Source organism: Cynocephalus volans, chromosome 13, assembly GCF_027409185.1.
Source record: "Cynocephalus volans isolate mCynVol1 chromosome 13, mCynVol1.pri, whole genome shotgun sequence".
NCBI lineage: Eukaryota > Metazoa > Chordata > Mammalia > Dermoptera > Cynocephalidae > Cynocephalus > Cynocephalus volans.
This window is the reverse complement of record NC_084472.1, coordinates 41,864,136-41,891,365: the sequence shown is the minus strand read 5'-3', so window position 1 is coordinate 41,891,365 and position 27,230 is coordinate 41,864,136. Positions and strand designations below refer to the sequence as shown.

Here is a 27,230-nt window from a genome sequence, read left to right as displayed (position 1 = left end):
GTGTGCACACACAAGGACAGGGTCTCAGTGCACACTCCTTCCCACCCCAGCCCCACATGCATCACAAATGCAGGCTTCCAACCAACCTGTGCTTCCGTCTCACAGTCACCTTCTCCCTTCCTCTCCCTCCACCTTCCTGAGTACAATGACAGTGAGAAGATCCTCTGGCAGGGGCAAGTTAGAAAAAAAAACAACACTGGTGCAGACCAAACACCAGACTAACGAGCTGCAGTTTCCATCGTCCCCACCTCTGGATGCTTTGGGTCTTATGCTCAGCCTCTGGTTGCTCGGGTCCTTGGGAGGGTGGAGCTGATGGCCTGGTGGGGAGAAAGTGGGTCTCACTCCTCTGAGTCCTGCCCTGGCCCTTTCCAGACAGACACCTTCACCATCTATGCCATTGACCTGGGGCCCCTGACCAAGATTCGGATTCGCCACGATAACTCAGGCAACAGACCAGGCTGGTTCCTGGACAGAATAGACATCACTGACATGAACAACGAGATCACGTGAGTGGGGCTGGGGGAGAGGGAGGTCAGGGGGCCTGAGTTGAGGAAGCAACATGCCTGCCATGAAGACAGTCCTGGAAAGAGAACTGAGGGTGGGTTGGCTGTGATGTCTGAGGGTGAGGGTGGGTTTTCCACGACATCTGAGGGGAGGGTGGGCTAGGTGATGTGTGAGGATGAGGGTGGGCTGGCTGTATTGCCTGTCATGGCCACCAGGGTCGGTTTGGCCCATGTAGCCGACATTCCCCTTCCCTCTCACTGGGCAGTCCCCAGAGCCTCTTGCCCTGTCAGGTGACAGTCTGGTAGACCATCCAATCCAGCAGCTCTTGAGGTCCATCAATTCAGAGAGGTCAGATTTTCAATCCCTGTCAGACCTTCATTGGCCCCGTCTCCATGCTCAGGCTTAGCTTGCCCGTAAGTCTCTCCATGAATAAAGCAACTCCCAGGGCACTATGCTAATTTTCTAGACTAGGGATCAGCAAATATTTTCTGTAAAGTCTGGACAGTAAATATTGAGTCCTTGCAGGCCATTTGTTCTCTGTAGCCACAACTCTGCTGGTGTAGCGCAAAAGCAGCCGTGGAGAATACCGAAATGATTGGGGGTGGCTGCGTTCCAACAAAACTTTACTTATGGACACGGAAATTGGAACTGTATGTAAGTTTCTCATATCACAAAACATCTTGCTTTAGATTTTTTTCAACCATTTAAAATCTACAACCTCTGAAAAGTTAAAAAAAAAAAAAAAGAAAGAAAGAAAAAAGAAAGGCAGACAGTATATGAGAAGGCCCTAAGTGCCTTGGGAGAGGGCCTGGCATGTTCCAGAACAGCAAAGAGGCCAGTGTGGCTAGAGTGGAGAGAAGGGGAGAGTGGCAGATGGTGAGGCCAGAGGGGAAACGGAGCAGCTCATGGAGGGCCTTGTAGGCCATCCTAAGGACTCTGTATGCCAAGGGAAGCCACTGGAGGACTCTGAGCAGAGGAATGTGAGAGACTGAACATACGAATGGACAATGGCTAAACTATGTAAAATAGAGCTCTGTCCCACAACCTGTGAGCAACCCGCCCAGGAAAGCAACCCCTCAGCTGCAGTAAATAGCCTGGAAGCCAGCCTACTCAGTCAGACTTGTAGAAGCCAGAAAGCTACCTGTAGTAACCATCCAGGAAGCAAAACATTAACTTTTGTAACAATCACCCCAAATGGCTGGACTTGATTAATAGGTGACAGCTCCCCTAATTTTTGTCCCCACTTCCAACGTACGACCAACCAGAGAAAGCCAAATATGCAATCCCAGCTGATCACGTAGGGTACACTTCCTAAATATCCCCCCTCCAGCTTCCCCATGACAGTAGCTTCCAGTCAGTGCACACCTGAAGCCTTCCCTTCTTCCCACTACTAGGCATTCCCACCCCTCTGTCTGCCTCTGAGTCTCTGCCAAAACACAAGTCATGGTGGCTGACTCCTTTGCCACAGCAAGCTCTAAATAAATAGCCTTTGCATTTTTAAATAAGTGAATGAATGAGTGAATAAATAAATAAATAGGAAAAATGTGCAACCCATGCTTAGCTTGTGAGATGTGCATAAGCAGGTGGTGAGCCCAATTTGGCCTGAAGGCCATAGTTTGCTGGCCTTACTGGAGACACACAGCCTCCACATGAGCTAGGCTGGGAAGAGGGTGTTAAGTCTTCCCAAGGGAGAAGAAACCATGCCCCAGGGAGGTGGAGCCACAGCCTCAGAGCCAGGACCAGAACTCTAAACCATCCGGGTTGAATCTGGTGTGTTGTCACTATTAGGCCACATTTCTCTTGGGTGAAAGAGGCCAAGGGGCAATACAGATGAAAGAAGCCCCTCTACGTGCAGAGCAGTGGGGTAGGGAGGAAAGCACATAATATCCCCAGCAGGCTTGGGACCACTGAGGTCTGTTGGTACCTGGAATTTAGTGGGCACCCAATACATAAATGTTTGTTAAATTAAGTCAATTTCTTGGCCTGCAGCCTGGTGTGTCAGCCTGTTGTCTCTTGGAGCCTGCCCTCTTGATGGGCTGCTCTCTGTGCCCTCCCTGCCTTACCAGCCCAAGGGAACTCTGAGACACAGCTCACAGATGGCCCAATGTCATGATTTTCCATGAAGCTATTGTGACAGCCCATAAAGGCTGTGGGACAACCCTATGGCTGGAAACCAGGGTCCTGACCTGGGGTCTGTCCTCGACGAGAAACTCACCAGGTCAACCTGGACAAGTCATTCCATCTTTATGGATTTTTGTTTCCTCTTCTGATAAGTGGGCTTAATGATGCCAGCCCAGCTTACTTCCCAAGATGTTCTGAAAATCTAATGCATTTAAGCTTGAAAGGATAAAGTGCTGCAGAAACATAAGGGTAGTGACAAATAGTGAACATCCCAGCTTCCCCATACAGCTCAGTCAGGGTTCATTATTTTGTTCTGTTGATTTGGCATTTGTGGACCAGCCCAATAATTTAAAAATTACTGTAGCTTTAGAATCTATTTCAATATCTGGCAATACTGTCCTCTTCCTCTATTCTTTAAAATAACTATTCTTACCTTTTCCGAATCAAAACATTAAGTGGAATTTTGATTGTTATGCCATTAGAATATTAAGTGCTTCCCCCAGGAACACTTTTCCATTTATCCAGCTGTTCTTTTATGTATCCCAGTATTGCTTTACAATTTTCTACATGTAACTGCTACACGTGCTTGCTCAGTTTATGCCCAGGTATATTACATTTGCATCACTCTTGCGAATGGCATCTTTGCATTAGTCTTCTCTGTTTTTCCTTCCTTCCTCTACTCATCCCTTCCCTCATCTCTTCCTCTTCCTTCGTCATCCTTTTCTGCCGGTGTTGTAGTTTACATTTCTCTGTTTCCTCTGCTATTGAAGCAGCCCTCAGTAAGTGGTCTGGGATGAGCCAATTTCAACAATCTTCAAGTCAAGAGCAACTCTGAGCAAAGCCTACTTTGGCAGACAGACATAAAATTACAGAAGTTCAGAAGAAACAGAATCAGCATAGTGAACCTCCCTTCTCTTTTGGGGACACACCACCTTTCCAACAGTGCCTAGGGCTTCCCCCAGACTCTCCATGACCTTTACAGCTCAGGAATGAGGACTTTGTAGCCCAAAGGACTCAAGAACACTGACGTCATCCCTTGGCTGCCCCAGACCAAGTCAACAGCTTCCATGTAAACGGGACATCCTGGACTCAGAACCTGTTGCTCCTCCTTCAGAGGAACATGAGTCTGACCCCATCTCCCCATCTTCACCTCCCAGCACCCTAGTCAAAGCCTCCTGACTGGTCCCTCTGCTTCACCCAGGGCCTCATATTGTCTACAGCAGCATAGTGACCAGGATCGTGTCTCTCCTCCACTGGAAAACCTCCAGAAGCTCCCATTCACTCAGTAAGAGCCAAAGCCCTTCCAGTGGCCTGCTTGACCCTGCAGAGCTTGCCGCACACTCCCTCCTTATCTATCCTGGTCCCCCCTTGCTCACTTCTTGCTGTTCCTTGAACCCAGCGGACACGGTCCCACCTTGGGGCCTTTGCACGTGCTGCCCTTGCTCCCTGCACTCCTTCCCCCAGTGGCTCACTCTCATATTTCCTTTAGGCAGATCTCTGCTCAAATGTCACCTTCTCAGGTGACAGTTGAGGCCTAGCATACCCCCCATTTTTTTTTCTCTGTTTATTTTTCTCTGTATCACTCATTACCTGACCTACAATAACCTGGTGACAGAATTTAGTCATTGTTCATCCCCACAATAGAATGTAAGTTGTGTGTAGTTAATAATCTCATTTGTTTTTTTTTATAGCTATGTCCTCCCCAGTACCTAGAAGACTGCCTGGTACAAAATAGGCATGCCAGAAATACTTGTTAAGTCAATGAATGAATAAAATCAAAGCTTGGTGTATGGATTGATTCATCAACTTGACAAACACATTCCATTCCAAATGCTGGGGGTTAAATATCTGGCTCAGATATACCTCTGCCTTTGAAGAGTAGAAAACTTTGATGGTTTAGGAAACAGATGATATAGGTTCAAGTCCTTTTGGTACCAAACAGAAGTTCCAGGTTCTTAGTCAAACCATGAAGAAAAATCTTTCACGGGACTGAATGGAGTCCATGTCATGGCAAACACCCTTTAGTGAAAGAAGAGGAAGGGGACAGACAGACGGACAGAACATTCAAACAACAGAACTTTATTGTAAAGTGAAAGTATGCACAGAAGCATGTGTGGACAACCCCACAAGAGAAGAACACTTCCAGATTCTCAGGGGGAAGTTTTAGACGCTGTTCTGGGTCAGGTATTTTTCTGTCCTAACTAAGGGAAGGAATATTTGGCCGTGGGGGAGGATCTAGGGTAATTAAGGCCTAATAGGCTGATGTGAGATTGTATCAGCTTCCTCTCATGCATCCTTGAGTTTCTGAAGTTTTTGGTCGTGAACAGTAGAGTCACTTTTCCCTTAACTTTGTATTTTCTGGTTTAGTGGTCATCTGCACTTTTGTTCCTTTTAGTGTGCAGGCACTGCGATTTTTGTTCCAAGTGTGGCATGCTGATTGGTAGAGTGGCTAAGCTGTCCTTAGCTCCTTATAGGTTCATTAACTGCTAGAGCCAATCCAGTCAGAATATTTATGAGCTACCTCCCTGGGGCATGTTCCTATTCTGTCCTGCCTCACTTTCTCTCCCTCCCTTTACTTGTGCGGCCTTAGAAAAGTCACTTTACCCCTCTGAGCCTCAGGTCTTCCATCCATCCAATGGATGTAATAAAGCCCACCCACAAAATCATCCTGAGGACTAAATGAGAAAGCACATGTAAGGGCCCAGCGCCGTGCCTAACCCCAGTAGAAACGCAGCAGTGGTTCTTTTCCCTTGGAGATAAGAATCTAATTAGTCAACACTGAAAAGTGGCTTGAGAGCTGGGAAGGGCTACAGGAACATGTGGGATTATTTTTAAGAAGCTAACCTTCAAGGAAGGAGATAAAACACAGGAAGCTATAAGGGACAGAGGAGGTATCAATCGTTTCAGGAAGAGGAGGGAGCTGTGGTGGGACACCTTCTGAAAGGGATGACATTTGAGAAGGGTCTTCATGAACATGTAGCCCTTGGATGTCTGGTGCTTGGGACAAAGAACATTCAGGGTGGTTGAAGAAATGGCATGCAGGTGACACAGAATTGAGCAGTTGAGGGACACACACAGGAAGTAGCGAGTAATTCTGTTTGTTACACAAGGGACATGAAGGGGTAGGAAACAGGAAAGGAAAAGTGAAAGAGAAGCTGGGGAGGCATGGGTGGGGGCCTTAAAAGCCATTCTGAAGACTTTGAGAACATACCCAAACTCCCAGTTTGCTGGATTTCACAGAGAGACCTTCTGAGTCTGAGCGAGGAAAACAGAGCAAAGAAACAGGAGAATGTCAGCTGGCGTCAAGCACTGTGGGAGATGCTGGTCTGAGTAGAAGGGACTGGAAAATTATGTGACATCATGGAGGGCCTGCCACCAGCCATGAGGTCACCCAGGAAGGCTTCAGAGTGCCCTGGAGGCTCTGCTGTTTGGGAGATGGATAGCACTTTTGGTCTCAGCAGGACCCCTTCCAGCCCTTCTGGCCTCCTAGGCTGTTTGCTTTGGAGAGCAGAGGAGCCTGAAATGGAAACAACAGGAGGAGGGGGCTGGAAGGGGCAGAAGGTTTATTGATCTGAAGTTCCATCACTAAGAAGAGAATGCTCTTCTTTTCAAATGGAGAGTACTTGAGGTCCTTTATAGCAGTCCCAGGCTGGCAGAAGGTTATCAAGATTATAACCTTCTAAAAAAAAAGCCTTTCTAATGGTGGTTTGCAGCTGTGGGTAGTTTTTTTTCCCTATGCCTCATGGGTTGGATTTTTTTAAAATTGTGGTAAGAAACATAAAATTTAACATTTTAACAATTTTCAAGTGTACTGTTTAGTAGTGTTAAGTATATTCACATTGTTGTATACTAGATCTGCTGAATAATACTCCATTGTATGTATATACCACACCTTGTGGATGGCTTTGAATGGGATGTCCTTGGATCTGAGGACTCCCTTGGGTTGAGTTGGGCTCTGCACACAGCCTCACATCCCTTTGGTAAAGGGCCCCTCTGGTCCAAGCTTTTCACAACATTGTGAAGTTGGGAAAATCTATCTTTGGACTCCTCTTATCTCCTCTAGCCTGAGAGGCCCCACCCCCTTGTCCACTGAAAAAGTGAGTGTTTAACAAAAGTGTCAGATTGATTTTTGTATTGATAATCATATCATATTTGGAATGAGATGCGACTGGTCCTCCCTTCACCCCTCTGCTCTACTCAGATAATTCTTGGAGCCTTGGGTTTGGCTTTAGGCACCACATTGTAAGAGGGATATTAGAAAAAAGAAAGTGAATCTTCAAGGACAGAGTGTCTGGCTGACTGAGAAACCTAGACCTTATCTCAGGAATTTTGAAGAAAGAAATGATAAAGTTTCACCTGGAGAGGAGGCAGTGCCTTTCAATTCTACTGATTTTTATGAATGCCTGAGTATGCTGGGGACTGTGGACATAGCAATGAGCAAGCAGACCCCACACTCTTGGGCTTATGATCTGAACAGCAGAGGCACAGACAATTGACTATACACTCTCTGGGCAACCTCTTCCAACCTCATCACTTCAACTGGCATTTATCCAAGAATAATGCTCATATCAATATCTGAAGTTGTATCAGTCAGAATAGGCTAGGTTCTGCTCTGTAACAAACATGCCTGACATATTAGTGGACTAACACAACAAAAACTTACTTTTTGCTTATATACACGTCCAATGCAGGGTATCAGGGAACTTTGCTTAACGTGATCACTCAGGTACCCCAGCTGATGGAGGCTTTTCCTTAACATATGTTTCTGTGGCCATCCTTGTAATGGAAAGGGGAAGAGACAAATCATATATTGGCTCTTAAATATCCCTTACAGCCCAGAGATTCCACGTATATTAACACAGGATTCATAGTCCTTCGGCACTCAAAGCTACGAGCCTCTAATGTTTGCATTTGAGAACACATGACAAATGGTGGCATATTTGGAATTCTCTTGAATTAGCATATCCTTGTCAAGTCATTCACTTGTTGGCTCTGCTACTTTCTCACCCCCTTCCACATCCATTGGCTTGTTGATTAAATGAGGTTGTGCCACAACTTCCTTTTTTCTTTAATACTCTAACTAGCTGCAGTTTTAAAATCTGCAATAAAGTCAAATCCCTTCAATTTCAAAGACAAACAAGCAAACGCCCAAAAATCTAGGAATGTATTTAGTGTCCTGGGTTCTGTCCACATTCAATCTGATATTCTATGCTTTCTTCACCTCTGTTTTCATCCAGAAGACACAAAGATTTCTGTTCTGATTGATGGCTTGGGGGTCCCATAAGATCCCTAATCATTAAAGACAGATGCTATTCTTGAATTCCATTACATTTGGCAAATGTGTTAGGTGGGCTTTTGAACAGGGGTTGAGCAAAAAGTTTCCCGGATTTTTTTCCTCTTAAGTTTCATTCAACAAAAAGATGTTCTTGGGAGCCCTCATTCCTTCAGGGATCGTGGGGGGTCCTAGAATGTTGAGACAGAAAAGACTTTGCAGATCATCCCATCCAGCCTTCTTGGGGATGAAACTCAGTTCCTAGAGTCCACAGCTTATCAGAGGCAGAATAGGGACACACATCCAAAGTTCCTGAGTTCTAGACTGAAAGAAAGTGAGCCTAGATGCTGGGTAATGTTCAAGCTTTATTAAAGAAAGAAATCTGCCAGGCTGTACTCAAACTGGAGGACAGCCTGGGGCTGCCCTGAAAATGGGGACAGCCCCAACAATGGGTTTATATTAGCTTTGGGGTGCAAAATGTACAGGGGGAGGAACAATTAGGTTGATGTAACTGGGTGGAGAACTGCACTGGTGCAGAAGCCTGAAAGTTGTTTCTAAGTCAGGAGGCTTCTTGTAAAGGGAAGGGGGGAGGGGCTTGGTGCTGGAGTGGAAGAAAAGGCCTGTGGCTGTTTTGTGCTGGTGCTTATTATGTGCACAATGGTGCTGGCCACGTCCAAAATCCATCATTTCTGCCTTTTAAGTATAAGAAGAAGGGGAAAGGGGAGAAGGTCTTGTTCTTCTGAAGTTACTTCCCGCTGGAGATGGGCAAAGATATGAAAAAATAAAAGATTTATGTTGGCGGGCAAAACAATTAGGTGGTGGGGTATTGGTTTCGTGTGGGGAGGCTGTATTCCTCCGGGGAAGGGTCGCTGATTCTGAGGGGCTGATATCCTCCTTGCAGGAACAATTTGGTGACCTTTTGGTTTGTGAAAGCCTGCATACATTCCTGTGAGAAATTAGAGAAACACCAAAAGAGACAGGGACCAAAAAGCAGGATGAGGCACAGTTAGGGGTCCTAGTAGTGGCATAAGCCATGGTAGCCAAAGGTTCAGTGAAATGGTTTAAGTTGTTTTGGGTCACCCCAGACTCATTTACATAATAACAGCATTCTTCCCCCAAGAAGAGGCAGGTGCCTTCCTTCTCAGCTGTAAGAAAGTAAAGTAAAGGGCCTGACGGTTCTGTAAAGCGAGTGTTGTGAGTGAGGTGACCTGTCACTGGAGGGAGGAGATGCTATCTATGCTTAGTTCTTCTGAGAGTTTTTGATAGAATTGAGAGGCAGTAGCAGGGCCTGCTATGCCAGTTCCAGTTGCAGGAAGGATCTTTGCCCCAATTAAAAGGTGCAATTAGTGCCCTACGGGAGCGCAAGGCACTTCCTAAGAGGGGGGCCTAAGTTAGTCCCAGTCCCATCTCCATCTCTCCATCTGTCTGAAGGGTGATGTCAGGGACAAGCCAAAAGAATATGCAAGAAGTCACATCAGGGGGAAAGGTAACAGGATAATGTAGTTTTACAAAGGCAATATATTCCAGTTTTAGGGCATGGATGAGGAGGGGGTAAGTGAGTGGTAGCGTTTGGTGTTAGGGAGGCAGAGTGTGGGCAGGCCCCGCGTAATGCTGACAGTCCCCACTGAGGTGAGATTAGAGGAAAGTGAAGAGACATTTGTGGAAATATTGCGGGCTTCATTGACAGGGAGGGGGTGACCACAAAAAGTTTCTCACAAAGTGGGAGACAGATGAGTCGCTTGGGGACCAGTCTGATTTGCTGAGGACTGCATTGTCCCTGCGGACCTGGAACCTTCATGTTCCAGGTAAGGGGAAGCATTGAGATAGGAGGAAAACCAAGGGAAGGACGCAAAGGGTTAGGAGCCAAAAGAATATAAAGGGCACATTGCCACAGTGAAATTGCTAAGAAGCATTCTACTGATAGGAGGTAAAGAAGTGCCAGGAGAAACCTTCCTATAATGTTACACTCCTTTGGAGCAGCTGCTGCCAATCCTGTAGCAAGTATTGAACAGATAGTATAATAGTAGCTCTTGTGCAAAGGATGTGAAATGGGCCTGCAAGAGTAAGAGGATAATTGCCAGGGGAAATATCATCCTTCTTCTGGGATTGGGGGAAGAGTGGAGGTCCTGGAGATTTTCAGTTTTGTGGGTCCTAAAACGGATGAAGTGTGAGGAGATGTTGGGTTGGGGGTTGAGCAGGGGGACCTCTCTGGCTTGCTGTTAACAGATTTTTAGGTAAAGTCTCAGGTGCTAGTTTTACCAAGTATAAGTGATACCAAGAGGGCCTTTCTTAGTACTTTTACTGCCGTGGGGGTGGTGAGAAGTACTGTGTAAGGCCCTTCCCAACACAGCGAGAGAGGCTTTGAGATTCAGGTCTTAATATACATTTGCTGTCCTGAGCTTAGTTTAAAGTCTGAGAGGGTGGTGGGGAAAGGATGAGGTAATAGAAGGTTGGCCTGTTCCCTAAGAAGATCCCTAACGATTGAAAGAGTAGGGAGATACTGGCCTAAAGGCAATGAGCTGGAAGGGAGAGGTGTGAGAGTGAAGGGCCTACCATACATAAGTTCGAGGGGCTGAGGCCTATGGGTTTGCAGGGGGCAGCCCGTAGGCGAGTGAGTGACTGGTGGGGAGGCCAAAACAAGGGATGATTTCTGAGGTGAGAGCATGCGTTACTGCTGTAGCATCCTCTGAGGTACAGGGAAAGGCCTCAATCCAACCTGAAAAGGTATCTACTAAAGTGAGAAGAGAGCATGTCCTTTTGTGAGGAGAGCAACATAAGGGCTGAAGAAGGCGTAGTAGGGGTTCATAGCCTATATGAACTGAATTATGGAAATCTAAAAGGATTTGCTCAGCTTGTGTGGTATGGAGGACATAGCGACTGGAGAGAGTATACCAGTTGTCCTTTTTCTGTGCTCCCAACCATTGGAGGTGTTGTATTTCTTGGGGTGTGTATTGGGGTAAGGGCATAGGGGCCATGAGAAGGACCTGAGCAGGAGAGGAAGAGTGGGAGCCTGGTGATTGAGCAGGCTGTTTTGTGGTTAGATCTGCCAGTTTGTTTCCCTGGGCTATGGGGTCATTGGAGGTTTGGTGTCCTCTGCAGTGTATAACCCCAACCTCCTTTGGGAGTTGTGCAGCCTCAATAGCTTGTGTTATATTTACTGTGGCATAACCCACCCAGGGGGTGGGCATGGAGCTTGCACTCTCATCTATGAGCCATGTAATGGGATGGAGGGAGATGTGTGGAAAGGGATTGAGATAGAGGTCTAAAGCCTTATGAGTGTTTTGGGATGAGAGTGGCTGGATTTTAAGGGAGGGCAAGGTTTAAAAGAGAACTAAGTTTTCAATGAAAGTAAGGTGAATAAGTTGTAGGCAGGAAAGGAAGAGAATTGACTAGGCCTTATTGCTGAGAAGGTCTTGACTGTTTGTTGTTTAAAAGTTAGTTTAGAGCTTTCTTGTACTAAAAGGGCAGCTGCCACCAAGGCCTGTAAACAGGGGCCCATTCTCAAGCTGTGGTGTCTAGTTGTTTACAGAGGTATGTAACCAGGGAGAAAATATCTCCTGCCTCTTGTCCCAAAACCCCAACCACCTGTCCTTGGGTTTTGGTGACAAATAGGATAAAAGGATGAGATAGGTTTGGGAGAGACAGGCCGGGGCTGTGAGGAGAGTGGCTTTTAATCACTGGAAGGGAGAATGAATGGGCTTTGTGGGATCTAAGGGAATGGCAGGATCCCCTTTGGCTGCCTCATAAAGTGGTTTTGCTAGCAGCCAAAGTTAGGAATCCATAGGCGCAGATACCCTGCAAGCCCCAAGAAAGAAAGGATTTCACCCTTTGTGGTAGGAGTAGGGAGTTCAGAAATTAGACTCTTGAACTGAAGGAGAAGAAATTTGGGCCTTGCTGGGGGACACTCGATATCCCCTGGAGGCCAGGAAATTAAGGAGAGCAACAGTGTGGGTCTGTGAATCCTCATAGGAGGGGCTACAAAGGAGGAGGTCATCCACATATTGTATTAAAGTGCTAGAGTTTGGGGGAAGTTCTAATACGTCTTGAGCTAAGGACTGGCCAAAGAAGTGCGAGCTATCCCGAAACCCCTGAGGTAGTGCTGTCCAAGTAAGTTGCTGGGAATGATGTGTGTCAGGATCAGTCCTGTACTAAATGGTATGAGCCCTTAGGCTTTATAACCAGAAGGATGGGTGTATTGAAAGGCATGTGGGTAGGTCATGAGAGATGAGAAGAAAGGAGTTTGTGTATGATGGGTTTTAAGCCTGTTAGGTGTTTGTTAGCGGTGGGGTACTGTGGGACATCAGGGAAGAAAGAGGGGTTCTGCAATTTAACAAGGATAGGGGAATGGTGCATAGCAATGGAGGGAGAAGAAGCTTCCCATACTAGGGATTAACCTTGTCCGAGGGGTAGGGGAAGGTGGAAGCCTCAGGGGCCAGGTCTGGGGTGGCCTGTAACAGGAGTATTGTAGCTGGAATTAAAGTGTTTAGGGTAAGAGTAGCTTTGAATTTGAAAAGAATGTCCTGTCCCAGTAAGGGGGCTGGGCATTGAGGCAATATTAAAAATTTGTGTGTGAACTGGGTGTGTCGTAGGGTGTAGGAAAAGGGTTGAGTGATCTGTGGGTGGTATTCTGATCCCATGACCACTATTGTAATAGAGGACAGGGTTGTTGGTCCAGCATAATCAGGAAGGGTAGAGTAAATGGCCCCTGAATCAATGACAAAAGAGATTGGCTTACCTGCTATGAGGTGAGTTACCATGGGCTCATGCATGGTGATCTCCGTGGGGGCCTCAGGCCCTGGGCATCATCAGTCCTCCTCCTGGGCAAAGCCAAGAAGCTTTGGTGGGGATGGCCATGAAGCCAAAGGCTGTAGGTTGGGGACTGGGCCACTCCCTCTCTGGTGAGTGGTACAGTCAGTCGCCCAGTGACCTGGCCATCTGTAGTGAGGACAGGTTATGACAGGCCCATGCCGAGTGGCCCAGTTGAATACATTTGAAGGAGTTCTCGGGAGGCTTGCCCCTAGAGGCAGCCAGCTTGGGAGTATATGAGCCATGGGTGGCATTAGCCAGGAGCTGGTATTTGGCCTGATTTCTTTTATAGTTTTTTGAATATCAGGGGCTGATTGGGTAATGAAATGAGAGAGTAAGAGGGCCATTCCTGCAGGGGAGTTTGGGTCTATACATGTGTATTCATGTAAAGCCTCAGAGAGGCGGGTTAGGAACTCGCTGGGATTTTCAGTGGATCTCTGTGTGATCTCTCTAAGCTTGTCATAATTGACTGACTTTTGAGTAGTCTTTGGAGGCTATGAGGTAGGTGTGTGATCATATTATCCCTGAGCTTCCAATCCCCATGGCCAGCATGGTAGTTCCAATTTGGGTTCATGCAAGGAACAGCAATGGCTCCCACAGGCTGCCTGTTATTTTGAGCATGTACCTGAGCCACCATCCAGACTTGCTCCCTGTACATGGATTCAGACAATTCCTTCCATCCCAGCCCGTTCATGGAACGGTTATGAAAAGCCAGAGCGGTGGTGGGCTTGTTATCTGATGAGGGGGGAGAAGGGGAGGAGTTGGACTGAGGACAAGTGTCTGGAGGCCAAGTGTGAGGAAGAGAGAGAAATGTGGATGGCTGATGGATCAGAAGGTTGATCTGAGTCTGGAAGGAGAGGTTGAGCATGAGCTAAGAGAATCAGACATAGGACAGTTTTGACAGGGAGAAGAACACGTTCAGGGATAGGAAAAGGCTTGAACAAGGAATGTCTACAGCTTTTGCCACTTTGGTGAGTGTCTCAATTGAGTGCCATCTTGTGGCCACTGGGATCCATTGTAATGAGGTGTTTGAGTTTTAATGTCTGTTTGGAGGCCGAGAAATTGGCCAGGAGACAGCCCAGAGGCACAGAGTACAGTAGAAAACGGGACTGGATGTTTAGGTTCAATGTCTCCCTGAAGGCCAAGAAATTGGCCAGGAGATGGCCCAAGGGCATAGAGCATGGGGGTTTGGATCGTGAGGATCCCATGTAGAGGGTGAGAAAGGACAGTCAGTCCTGGTAGAAGAAGCGTGCCAGCAAAGTGTGTCCCCTTTGGTGCCCACCTTCTTTTCGAGTGAAAAGCCACTGACTGACTAGAGGAGCATCCTCCAATAGCTGGGAGACATGAGAAGAGTTCCCTTGGCCAGGCACCTGGGCTTCATAGAGACCTGAGTCATAGAGAGTAGTCGGGGAACCATAGAAGTAGGCAGGACAGACCAACTGACTCACCCTGAATTGAGGCCAGTGTTGGATACATTGGTCTGAAAAGGTAAAAGTAGAGAGTCCCGGAGGCACCCAGTTTTGGCAGGTCCAGGAAGGATGGCTGAGGGCCAATCACCCCAAGAGAGAGGGGATCGTCCACAACATTGGCCAAAACCCTTCCCAGGTTTTGGCACCACAATGAAAGAGAGCCAAGATGCCGGGTACTGTTCAAGCTTTATTAAAGAAAGAAATCTGCTGGGCTGTGCTCAAAATGGAGGACAGCCCCAACAATGGGTTTGCGAGAGTTTATATTAGTTTTGGGGCACAAAATGTATGGGGAGAGGAACCATTAGGTTGATGGGACTGGGTGGAGAACTGCGCCAATGCAGAAGCCGGAAAGTTGTTTCTAAGTCAGGAGGCTTCTCGTACAGGGAAGGGTGAGGGGCTTGGTGCTGGAGTGGAAGACGAGGCCTGTGGCTAGTTTGTTCTGGCGCTTTTTGTGTGCACAATGGCACCGGCCACATCCAAAATCCATCACAGACCCATGCTTGTGTCATTACACCACTCTACCTGTATCACCAGTTTGCTTATACTTGATGTCCTGCCTTCAGCTTATGCATACAAATGAGAAATTCCATATGAAATTTTTACATTTTACAACACTCAGTTTTGCAATCTCCTCATTCAATTTTTACTTTCAAGTGAAATTTGTACTTTTAATGGTTCCAAGCTTTGGTTCAATGCTTAATTTAAACTTCCTGCTCACTCAGGCCCTGCTCTTTCCTTCCATCACCCTTGCTTAAACAGAGTGGTTGGGCATATCTGGTTCAGAACCCATGCATGCTCTCTTCTCCTTTGTTCCTTAAAAATCCTCTGCCTACTCCCCTCCCTAGTACCCAGAGACCTGCTTGAGCAGGATTTATTCCTGTGGGAGGAAGAGGTTGGGGACAGTAGGCTCAATCTCCCTCCAAACCTTCATGTGTGCTTGTGGGCACTGTGGGGATAGGGGCTACACTGCCAGCACTCAGGCCAGGCCTGGCTCCTGCTCTGGTTTTGTCTGTCCAAGGAGCATTTTCTGAGAGGAAATCTGCCCGTTGGTGCTGCAGTTGTGAGCATGCTGAGAAACTTTAAAGTCTTGATGCAGGTGTCTTAGGGAAAATGAAGATCACGCTCCACAAAAGCCACACTCTCATTCTCTGTGTGCTTTTGCTCTCTGTGCGTGTGGGAGGGCTTGTGCCTTTTCCTTTGCTGTCTTTCTGACTTTTTCTCTCTCTTCCCTGGATAATTTGCCTGGCTCTTTCTTTGTGTCTCTCTCTCCCTTTGTCCTTGTCCTCTACCGACTTCCTGTTCTCTCATTGTCTCCACCTCTGCCCCAATCCTACCCCTTTCTTTATTTCTGTCTCTCTCACTTAATTGGCCATAATTTAGAACAGTAGCCTATTATGCCCATAAGTTATTTGATTAAATAAAATTTTAACTTTCCCATTAATACATTTAAAAGATGAGAAGCAGGACAGTATGCATTTTCCACTTAAACAGTAACCTAATGGCAATTTAATTTATATCAACCCATATTGAGCTCCTCCTGCCCTTGAAATCCAGGTTCATCAATATAAAATTGCCCCCTCTTCACCCCATCTGAGCCCATTGACTGAGTATTGCTCTCTGGTTCTGCTCCTCTGACATTTTGACATTTAGAGGCAATGAAGACTGTAGGAGAATGTGAGACCCAGACAGAGATGAGACCCTCAGCCTACCCTGCTCCCATCTCTTTAGATTTTGACCAGTCCCTGAATGGAGCTTATGCATCAGGGGAAGGGTGGGGAAGGGGCACTAAATGGGTGAAGTGGTTCCGGCTTAGAGGTGGACTGCATTCTCAGACCCTTTGAGTTGTTCTGGAAGCTTAGGGGCCAGAGGAGAACTTCCCAGCCCATGGTCTCCTGGGCTGAGAAGGAAAGGGAAGCACTTTAAAAGTTTAACTCACGTGACCTTCACGCTGAAATAGGCAATTTTGTCCTCATTTTATAGAATGGTAAACTGAGGCACGGAGTAGGGTTGCCAGATAAAATACAGAATGATCAGTTAAGTTTGAATTTCAGATAAGCAACAAATAATGTTTTTGTATAAGTATGTCCCCAATATTCGATAGGACACACTTACACTAAAACATTGTATTAGTCCATTTCTATTGCTTATAACAAAATACTTGGAACTGGGTACTTTGTGAAAAAATGAAATTTATTGCTTACAGTTTTGGAGGCTGGGAAGTCCAGGGAGCACACCTGATGTAGGCCTCCTGTGGTGGTGATTTCAGCGATGCAGCATAACACATTGTGAAAATGACAGAGAAGAGAGACTCTCACATGCTGTCCTTTAAGCCCTCAGAACCACGCCCAGGACCACCATTATTAATCCATTCATTAGGGCATGGTCCTCAGAATCCCATCACCTCTTCAAGGCCCCATCTTTCAGTTACCATAATAAGATTTCCCACCCTCTTAACACTGTCATTATGTGGACCAAGCCTCCAATGCATTAAACTTTGGGGGGACACAATTCAATCCACTGCAAACATTATTCATTGCTTATGTAAATTCAGACTTGGAGTCCTATAATTTTATTCGTTAAACATGATAGCCTTAGCACAGAGAGGTAAAGAAACTGGCTGACAGTCACCCAACTATTGGGGAAGAGACAGCATTTAAATCCAGACAATCTGACTCCAAGGGCGAGTCCTCAATTTACCCATTCTGGCACCTCTGTCACCTCCAGGCTGACCTCCCTTCTGTCCAGCTCCTCTGTTGTGCTGGGCCCAGCCTCTGCACTGAGAAGTCTGACTCGACCACCTTTCTAGATGGCCCTGGCTGTCCACTGTGCCAGATCTTCAGACACACTCTTTGTGCCTTCCAGAAGCATAATCAATTCATTCCATTAAAATCCATTATTTCAACACTATGTATTGAGCACCTGCTATGTACAACCCTCTCTGCTAACATAGCTCTGGCTAACAGAATCTAATTCCAAAAAGGGTTGGAGCAGTCTCCGTAAGTCCCTCTCCTTCTAGATACTTCCATCCAATATGACCCTGATTGAGGTTCTCCAGGCATGTTACACAGCCATTTTTAGTGGGGTGTCTGGAGACCATGTCCCCATGTTTGTTCTCTATGCCAGGTGAGTGCTAATGGGGATTCCCAAGCTGGGTAGGATGGGAGGGCAAGGCTGTGGGGGCAGACAGGAGTGAGTCTGGGGCCCCATGAAGGGCCTGTCATCCTCAGCCCACAACTGCTCCCACATGAGACCTGTCCCTGCCCCCACCCCCACAGATACTACTTCCCATGTCAACGCTGGCTGGCAGTGGAAGAGGACGATGGCCAGCTGTCCAGAGAGCTGCTGGCAGTGGATGAGTCCTATGTGCTGCCGACAAGCGAAGACGAGGAGGGTGGCGGAGGTGGTGACAGCAACCCCCTCGATAACCTGGCCTTGGAGCAGAAAGGTTTCCTGAACTTGAGCTGATTTCTTGCTTCCAGCATCACTCCCCGCTGCCTCTCCCCCACCTCCCTCCCCTGGGGGCTCTGGGCACTTCCTCCTCTGACAGTCTCTCTGTACTTTCCTCCTTGGCAAGAACAGGGAGGTGATGGGGGCATATTTCCAAGTGTTTAGCATAAGGCTGAGTATAAAGTACATGACTTAAGATGGAGTTATTGTCATGAATTGCATGGAATAGAATAGAATGGGATAGTTGTAGGCAATTTTGATTCATTTTTGTGTCCTCCCCTCCAGGAACACTATAGGCTCTTCATGCATTTTTGTTAAGTGAGAGAATGAACAGTAACCAACAGGTCTGTGATGTTTGTGCTCCTTTCCCTGAAACTTGCATCCCTAAAACTCCTCCGAGCCTGGAGGAGTCAGGCTGACGCTCCAAGCTGATGAGCCTCTTGACCCTTGCAGTCACACCAGGTCTCCCCTAACCATCCTATCAACTCCATTGACTGACGGCTCCCTATGTGAGCTGGAGGCAGAGGACATTGTCTTCACCCTCAGGAAATGTCCAGACTGAAGCTGACTGCAGAAAAACAGATGCTGAAGTAAAGTGATTCATAAAAATGGCCAACATGAACATAGAAGTGCACTTATTACTGATTGCAGGGCTCACAGGTATAGGACTAAGGAGCAGGAGAAGAATTGAGTGACAGAGCCTGGTGGGGTGAATCAAGGAAGCTCTCCTAGAGGAAGTAGCAGTCCTCCCTCCTCCTACAATTCACCTCTCTCCACTCTTTTCCTGGCAGACAAATCTACCACATTCTCAGTTACCATAAAGACCGGGGAAAAGAAGAATGCAGGCACAGATGCCAATGTCTTCATCACACTCTTTGGCATACAAGATAACACCGGTAAGAAAGCAATGCAGGGTTAAGGTTCACCTACATTCCTCCCCAAGGAGACTGGAAGACTCAACAGAAGTTTCCAAAGAAATCCTTGGCATGCCTCTGTCTCTTGACAGATTGCAGGCAACTAGCCCTATCAGAGAAAGGCAGTTCTTTTTATCTAATAAAAAATCTCCTCTTCTCTGTGCCAGCTTTCTCATTCTGTTCTAATGGCAGAGCTAGACCTAACCCTAACTCCACCCCAATGAGAACTTGGGAAAAGGTGGCTCTTCCCAACTTCCAGTGAGATTCAGCTCCATGGTACTCTCAATATGAGGTGCTGAAGGAATCTTAGAGTTATTCTGGAACCTCAGCCCAGGTACTCAGAAAAGGTGGCATTTAGTGTTGGGGTCAGCCACTCACTCACTTCACCTGTCCAGCCACTCTGTTTGAGTTTAGAGAGGAGTCAGTCCCCTCAGTAATCATTATGCATTAATTCAAAACCCTTCTGGGTCCAGAGCCCTGTGCCAAGCATGACTGAAGAATGAATGGACCTAATCCTTGACCATGGGTTGCTTTTATTCTAGAACAATTGTGTGTTGGCAGAGAGCATGAACTCTGGAGCTTGACTGATTGGTTCAAATTTCCACTCTATGATCTATCAGCTATGTAATCTTGGGCAAGTTGCTTAACCTCTCCGTGCCTTAGTTTCCAACATTTTCCAAATGGGAGTAAAACTAGCATGTGCCTCATAGAGTTGTGAGTTTAATAAAATTGAACATGTAAAATATTTGGGACAAAGTGACACTCAAACATTAATTATGGTTTTTATTTAACAGATAAGATAATAGTGTATAATGAAAGAATTAGGTCATAACATACATGTATGTGATTACCATAGTTCCTGACCCATGGGCAAAGGAATTGACAGGCCCTAACAACTCCTTTTATTTGCCAAGGGCTTTCTATGTGTTGGACACACTCTTAAGCAGTCAACAGTCATCATCGTATTAAGTCCTCACAATAACCCCACAGGGAAAGCACCAAGACCATCCCCCCTTTTTTTGCCATTTGAGAAAATCGATTCTCAGAGACATTAAGTAACCTACCCAAGGCCACCCAGATGGTAAGTGGCAGAGCAAGGCATTGGCCCAAGGTCTGTCTGTCTTTTTGTGCACTGCAACCAGTCTGCAATAAGTTTATGAATATCAGAAGACTTCCTACATGAGATGGGCCCAGAGCTGGGACCTAAAGGAGTCAGACAATTAAAAGGCCATGTAGTGTGTGCTGAGATGGGCCCAGAGCTGGGACCTAAAGGAGTCAGACAATTAAAAGGCCATGTAGTGTGTGCTGAGGAAGGAGGGAATGGTGGTGGCTCTGAGACCAACTTAAATTCAAGGCTGACACCACAGCCAGAGTCCCAGGACAGAGGACACATGTGAGATGGCTGGTGGGAGGCATTTGAAGCCATCCCTCCTTCTGTCATCCAGAGAGGAGACTGCAGACAATTCCCATATGTCCCATCTCACAGGCAAGTCCCTTTTTCCCCAGTGAGCATGGGATGGGTGGCTTTGTCAATGGTGGAGAATCATGAGAGGTATGGAAAGAGAGCAGACACTGAGTCAGTGCTCCACCTCTTTCTCCTGGATGATCTTGGGTAAGGCCTTTCTTTAGATATAAACTGGAAATAAAAATGCATACCTCAAAGGGTCATTGTAAAACTCAAGAAAGTGACACCACCAAAAAAAGAAAATTCCAAATTCCAGTAAATGATAATTGCACAGTCTAAATTTCATGGAAGTTCAGGAATTTGGTCATTATGAGGAGGGACCAAAAGAGTTGGGTCAGACTAGGATTGAACGGTCTCAGGCCCAGCCATTCATGCTGAGGTCATCTGGTTGGCAGGAATGACCCTCCTGAAGTCCTCCAAGACCAACAGTGACAAGTTTGAGAGGGACAGCATCGAAATCTTCACAGTGGAGACACTGGATCTGGGAGAACTGTGGAAAGTCAGGATCGGCCATGACAACACAGGTCTGACTTCCTTCCCCTCTGTTATCTGCTAAGACCTTAAGGACCATGGACAGTTCCCTGTGGGCATCTGGGAAAGAAACTGGATGCCATCTGCCTTCCGTGACACAGCTTTCTCAAGCCTTTGAGCCCAGTGGAGCCCTGGTTGCACACAGAGACTCTGATCAAATTGGTCTGGAATGAGACCTGGACACTGGTGATTTCTACAGCATTCCCCTATCCCCCAACCTCAGTAGTTTTCATATGCAGCTGTATTTGAAAACCCCTGATCCAGCTCAGTAGTTCTCTAACCTGAGTGTGCATTGGAACCATCTGGGGGTTATTAAAACACAGATTGCTGAGCCTGACCCCAGGGTCTTTGATTTAGTAGGTCTGGGCTGGGACCTGAGAATTTGCATTTCTCACAAGACCCCAGGTGAGGCTGAGGCTGCTGGTCTGGGGACCACACTTTGAGAAGCACTGATCTAGCCATCCCTTTGTGGAACCCACTGACATTGCAGCCAGACAGAGGATGTGCCCATGTTTTTTCTAAGTAGGACTTTTTTTCTTGGTCCTAATACCACCTCTTCTAAGCCCAAAGAAGGGACCCTCATCCTAGCACCCGGGACTGTAAGGACTGTAGGGACTGTAGGAAATGTAGGGACAGGGTTCTCTTTAAACTTCCATTTCCTTCTTTAAACTTGAGCACTCATTTTCCCAGAGAGACACATCCACTCATTTCCTCCACGCATTTCCCTTCCCTTCATCCATCACAAACTGAGCCAGGGAGTTGTGTCATCCTTGCCACTGGGTGAAATTATAAAGTCTTTGTGAACACAGGCTCTCTTTGGCATCCCTGGGCTCCCTGTTTGGAGCCCTTCCACCCTGGACAGCATCCTCACTTCCCTTCCCCCAGACTTTCCCTATCCACCTGTCATCTCTCGAAGCTCTTTCACTCTTGCTAATTTTACTGACAGCAGCCTGGAGTGCATTCCAGCTTCATCTGGGTGCACGTTTAATAGGAATCATTTGAGCAATGCTGTCAGCAAAAGGATGATACAGTAACGGTGAAGCTGTAAGGATCAGCCATCGAGTAGAGAAAGATGTTTGGAGTCCTTGAAGTTACCCACAGGAAACACAAGTCCTTGATGGGTTCTCTGTCTCCTCTCTCTCCAGGGAAGGCACCAGGCTGGTTTGTAGACTGGGTAGAAGTGGATGCTCCATCTCTTGGAAAGTGCATGACGTTTCCCTGTGGTCGCTGGCTGGCTAAGAATGAAGATGATGGGACCATCATCAGGGACCTCTTCCCTGCAGAGCTTCAGACAAGGCTGTACACACCATGTAGGAACCATGCCCTCCTTTGGAACCCCGTTGCCTGCCACCCCAACTCTGCCCCAATTCTTCCTCCAGTACTGATTCTGGGCTAGGCCCACCTTGGAGATTTGGGTCTCTCATTTCTTTCCAAAGTTTCTTGAGCTCTGTGGGGGCTGTGGACAGAGTCCTAGACCCAGGGAAAGAAAATATGGGATTTATTCCAAACTCTACTCCAAACTAGTAGAGGGCCTAATCTCTCTAGGACTCAGTTTCCACATCTGTAAAATAGAGGTAATAATGCAGGATGGTTGTAATATTCCAAAAAGAAGAAAGATAAGGTCTAATTGTGAAGAATCATTATCAACCCATTACTAATCCTTATTCTAGTCGTTAATGGGCCAATGAAAACATCACTATAAACTTTTCTCCTGATTGGGGGTGGGGAGGAGGGGGAGAATGCCAAAAGAAGGTAAATGTAATTCCTTTTACTGGCTAAAGGAAAAGAGGAAGGTGAGTAATTTGGTGAAGTTTTGACACTTCCTTTCCACTCTCAACATCAGATAATATACATTCAGTGTTTATATACAGGTAAGTGTGTACTAGGTACTGAGAATCAAACTGTAATCAACCAAACTATAAAAATTGTCTAAATTTGGTGAAATCCAAACCAAACTCAGAGCATACAATTTTCTTCTAACTAAATAATGAACTATACCAAAAGATTTCCCCAAATAACTAAATAAATAAAGCGACATTTCCCTGGCCAGACATGTACAAAACAAACCCTCGATCCAGCCTCTCTCCCCAGGAGTCACCTACAGTCTAGAACAGACTCTGACCTGACAGATGTACACAGGTGTCAGCAGTAGGGGGTGGGACCTTTGAGGATAGAGGTACCCACTGCTCTATTTACACCTCAGTATATGTCTTGTTCTGCACAAAAAAGAAAGAAAGAAAGAAAGAAAGAAAGAAAGAAAAAAGGAAAAAAAAAGTTTTGTATGCCTTGACCTTGAATATGTTCAGTTCCATCCAGATATTAAAACTAATCCATTTGCCTGCTGTCTTAAACTCACATTTGAAAAAACAAATGCAGGAAAGACTTGACTTTCAGGCTGAAGAGCTGAGATACAGCTTATACGTGCAGCACCCTCTAGGTGGGCACAGAGAGGAGGGGTCTGCTGCTCAGAACCTGCTTCACTGACTGGTGAAGGCCTTGGGGGACCAAAGCCAGGGACCTCCAATGAACTGGGAGCTGCAGTCCCAGGAATAGTGGGAATCAGTGCCCAGCTGTCCTTATCAGGGCACTAGAAAGAATCTCAGAACCTAGATTTGACAGTTCATCAGGCTGCCCAATACACGTGAAACCATAAAGAACAGACTCAGAAGAGCTGGTCAAGGAGCGTCTGAAATGTGCTGCCCACACAGGAGAGGCGTATGGGTTAGGAAGGCTCCATGGGATAGGCGGGGCACAGCATAGAACTCTGGATGTCAGAATCATGCCGCGTTAGGGCTGGGAGGAAACTTAGGCTCCAACAAATGTTCTGAGAAGCCCTGGTATGTGAAGGAGGTGTCTCAGGGCAGCTGGTGGATGGAGCAGAAAGGCTGAGAGAGGAAAGCCTCCCACCCAATTGATGCCATTCAGAGCAGCTCCTCAGCTTGAAAAAGTCACATTTTTTTCCAAACATTCTTGATAAATGAATTTACAGGAATTCCACATTTAAACAAACTGAAAACCACAGATCTAGTTTAAGATCCTCATTTTATAGGTGAGAAAACTGAGGCCCAGAGAAGTATTATCATTTGCCCAAAGACACACAGCTACCCAACAGCAGAAGCAGAACTAGAACCAGGAACCAAGCCTGGGCCTAGGCCTGGAGGAATGAGGGCTGAAGGGTGGGCCAGAAATGGGCTTCTACTGCAAGCTCGTCTCAGGAAAGTTCAGATCCTGTTGCCAGCTTTTCTGCTCAAAGCCTCCCAGGTCATAGGCCAGGGAGAAACCCAAGAGGACTCAAAGGAAAGGACTACACGCTGTAGAGACGTGCCTCTGATATTGCTTGAGGGCCTGGCTGGATTGGGGCTGTGTTTCCCTTCAACCCACAAGTGAGGGCCCACTTAAGCCATTGTGGGGCTGGTAGTCACCTCCATGGGCTACCCATGTGGCCTGATGGCTTGTGGGTAGGCAGCAGGACTTACCTCCAGTTCACAATGACAACACCCCTAGAGGCTGATCACACAGCCTTTGAGGTTAGACAAGTGTTCAAGTTCAAGTTTCATCATGTAACCTTGGGCAAGTTACCTCACCTCTCTGAACCTTAGTTTTCTCATCTGTGAAATGGGTATAATAATACCTACTTTATCAGGTCATTGTGGGTATTAAAAGAAATAAGGACTATAGAGAGCTTAGTACAGAGTCTGGCATGTGGTAAGTACTCAATCAGTAATGACTATTACTGCTACAACAATTCCTACTACAGTTCTACAGTGAAGTACCCATGACAATAAATGAAAAGCAAATTCTTCATCTGTAGAAGGTTGGGGCCACCTGAGAGAAGGTCACTTCTAATGTGACTCCTTTCAAGGGTCGAGATTCCACTGGAACTCTTCCTTCTGGGTTTTCAATCTTTTTTTTTTTTAACTGTGACCCACATTCATATACATATGCAACAAATAAGTGTCACAAAAAAGTTACCCTCACTATGTGTGATATACAGTGATATTTTCTATTTGATTCTATTCTGTTCCATATATTTTTAAAAATACTAGTGACAACCCACTAAGCTTATTTAACAACGCTTTAATGAACCAACCTGCTAACGAACTAACCTATAGACAACAATGCATTGTTTTAGACTACTGGTCTCAGACTTTAGTGTAAAGTATGAGTTAAATATTTAGATCCCTAAATCCACCCTGCAGAGAATCTGAGAAGGGGTTTGAGAATCTGCATTTTTAACAAGCATCCCAAAAGCTATGAAGCAAAGGGTCTTCATCCCATGCATGGAGAAATAATGTTCTCTACTCCTGCTGGAGTCCACCCACCGGGACAGCATTGATGGGTCAACTCTCATTCAAGGACAGATAGTCCCTGGTGTGACTGAGTAAACTCTGGCTCAGCTCTCACCTGCACCTATCTCCTCCCCTATGGAAGATCCCTATAAAGTGAAGGAACTGAGTGAGGCAGCCGGTGTGGCATGGGTGGATTGGGGTCAGGCCAGCTTGGAACGAGTGAGGGGCTAGAAGCAGGGGATGGTGAGAAAAGAGACAGGATTCTCACCACTGTAGATAGGCTGATCCCAATGGTGAGTTGCCCACTGAAATCTAATGCTCCTGTTTATAGAATATCTTCACATAAGCACCATGTCAAGGGCACTTTACAGATAATGGAAACTGAGGCTTGTAAGTAACTTTCCCAGGTCATGCAGATAGTTGAGTTACAGCCTGGGCTTGTTGAATTCAAAAGCCTGTGCTTTCAACCAATCCACTTTACTAGCTCTGTGATGTGAAAGGCTCGAAGACCCAGGTCTGAAGAGACTGGGGCCTTCCATGGGCAACTGGCATGACAGGCCTCCCACCTGTGGTTGCTAGGCAACCATATGAAGGTCTAAGTCCCTGGGCAGCAGCTCCCCAGTGAAAGGGTCTGGGCGGGTGGTACTGTGAAGAATTTTATCTCGGGGCCGGCCCGTGGCTCACTCGGTAGAGTGCGGTGCTGATAACACCAAGGCCCCGGGTTCGGTTCCCATATACGGATGGCCGGTTCGCTCACTGGCTGAGTGTGGTGCTGACAACACCAAGTCAAGGGTTAGGATCCCCTTACTGGTCATCTTTTAAAAAAAAAAAAAAAAGAATTTTATCTCAGCCATGTTTCTTTTCTGTTCTTTCATCCCCTCTGGCTTTGCCCTCTGGCCATCACCATCAGTCGTCCCTTATGAGATCACCCTCTACACCAGTGATGTTTTTGCTGCTGGGACAGATGCCAACATCTTCATTGTCATCTACGGCTGCGATGCTGTGTGCACCCAGCAGAAGTACCTGTGCACCAACAAAAGGGAGCAGAAGGTGTTCTTTGAGAGGAAATCTGCTTCCCGCTTCATTGTGGAGGTACCTGGCTCAGCAGGCTGTCCCAGATTGGGGTGGGCGAGAGAGACGGCAGGGAAAGGAGCCCTGCATTCAGGGCAGTACACACACCCTTCTTGATGGGCTGGTATTAGTGAGGAAGAAACGCAGCTCATCTAATTTCTCTGGGCCTCAGTACATCCAACTAACCAGGAGGATGTGAAGCTTACCCTGCCCCTCCAGGACAGGTGTCAGGGTCAAAAGCAATAATGGATAGAGAGGACTTGGCAAAGCTAGAGGCACAGTGCCAATGGGGCATCTCTGCTGCTTGGAACAACAGCAGACACCTATCCATAGGTGCAGCATGGCTTCCAGACTTGCTGGCTCTGGGGTGCCGGGGCGGATAGGAATCCCACCACCAATGATCAAGTAGGGATAGGGTCTCCTATTCAGCTCTCAAGCTATGGCCAAACAAGTCAATACAGGAAAACATCCTGTGTAATCCACAGCTCCCCATTAGGTTTCCGCAATGGGGGTTTATTGTTAGATTTTTACTATGGATGAAGGTCACAGCACCATGGAATCCCATACACTTCAATTCAAAGTACACTCTCTGGGCCTGCCCTGGGTGCCCAGCTGTGTGCTAGGTTGGGTGGGAGACACAAGAGAAGGGGAGTGCCCAGAACCTGCCTGTGAGGGGGTTGCAGTCTGGATGAGGACGCCAGGCCTTCACACAAAGCTGACGGAAGAGTCTGGTGATCATCATCATAACTGACCTTCTGGGATAGAAGGCACTGTCTTAAAGGATTTATCTGTATTAACTCACAAGCCTCACAACTCTGTGCTGTAATTATCTCTGTGCAAAGATGGGGAAACTGAGGCACAGAGCATTAAGTAGCCTACCTAAAACCACACAGCTAGGATGTAGTGGAAACAGCACTTAAACCCAGGAAGATTGTCTCCAGAATATGGGCTCTTAGCTATTGCAGTAGACTAGAAAACAAACTAAGCCTTGCCATATAGGTGGTGGAGAAGGCGGAGGCTCCCTGGAAGAGGTGGCTTTGAAGTGGACCTGAAAGTAGGCACAAGCAGGGATGAGGAGGAAAAGTATTCCTAGCAAGGAGAACAGCATAGCCAAGGGCCCAACAGTGGAAATAAGCACAGCGTGTGCTTTGAGATTTGGCTAGAATGCCAGGAGGAGCTGCGGTGACTTGGGCAGAGGGCAGGGATGAGCCAGGGTGCAGAGGGGAAGCACGGGAGACCCTGAAGGAGAAGAGCCAGGAGCCCTGGGAGCCTGGACTCTCCAGGTAGTGGGCCCCTTAGTCTGTGGTGGGGCACAAACTCCAGAGCACCTTCCTTCTTCCT

The 27,230-nt window shown here is 46.9% G+C and overlaps 1 protein-coding gene across 3 annotated transcripts in view; it reads left to right on the top strand.

Annotated features, from left to right (window-relative positions):
* The window catches only part of LOXHD1 (lipoxygenase homology PLAT domains 1), a 182,936-nt gene that overhangs the window by 99,690 nt on the left and 56,016 nt on the right, over positions 1 to 27,230 (top strand). For all 3 annotated transcript variants that reach the window (XM_063077310.1, XM_063077309.1, XM_063077308.1), the window contains 6 exons: positions 373 to 506; positions 17,448 to 17,617; positions 18,411 to 18,515; positions 20,394 to 20,522; positions 21,675 to 21,839; positions 25,729 to 25,910. In XM_063077310.1, the coding sequence (XP_062933380.1) occupies positions 373 to 506; positions 17,448 to 17,617; positions 18,411 to 18,515; positions 20,394 to 20,522; positions 21,675 to 21,839; positions 25,729 to 25,910 (885 nt within the window). The remainder of the gene's footprint in view (positions 1 to 372; positions 507 to 17,447; positions 17,618 to 18,410; positions 18,516 to 20,393; positions 20,523 to 21,674; positions 21,840 to 25,728; positions 25,911 to 27,230) is intronic.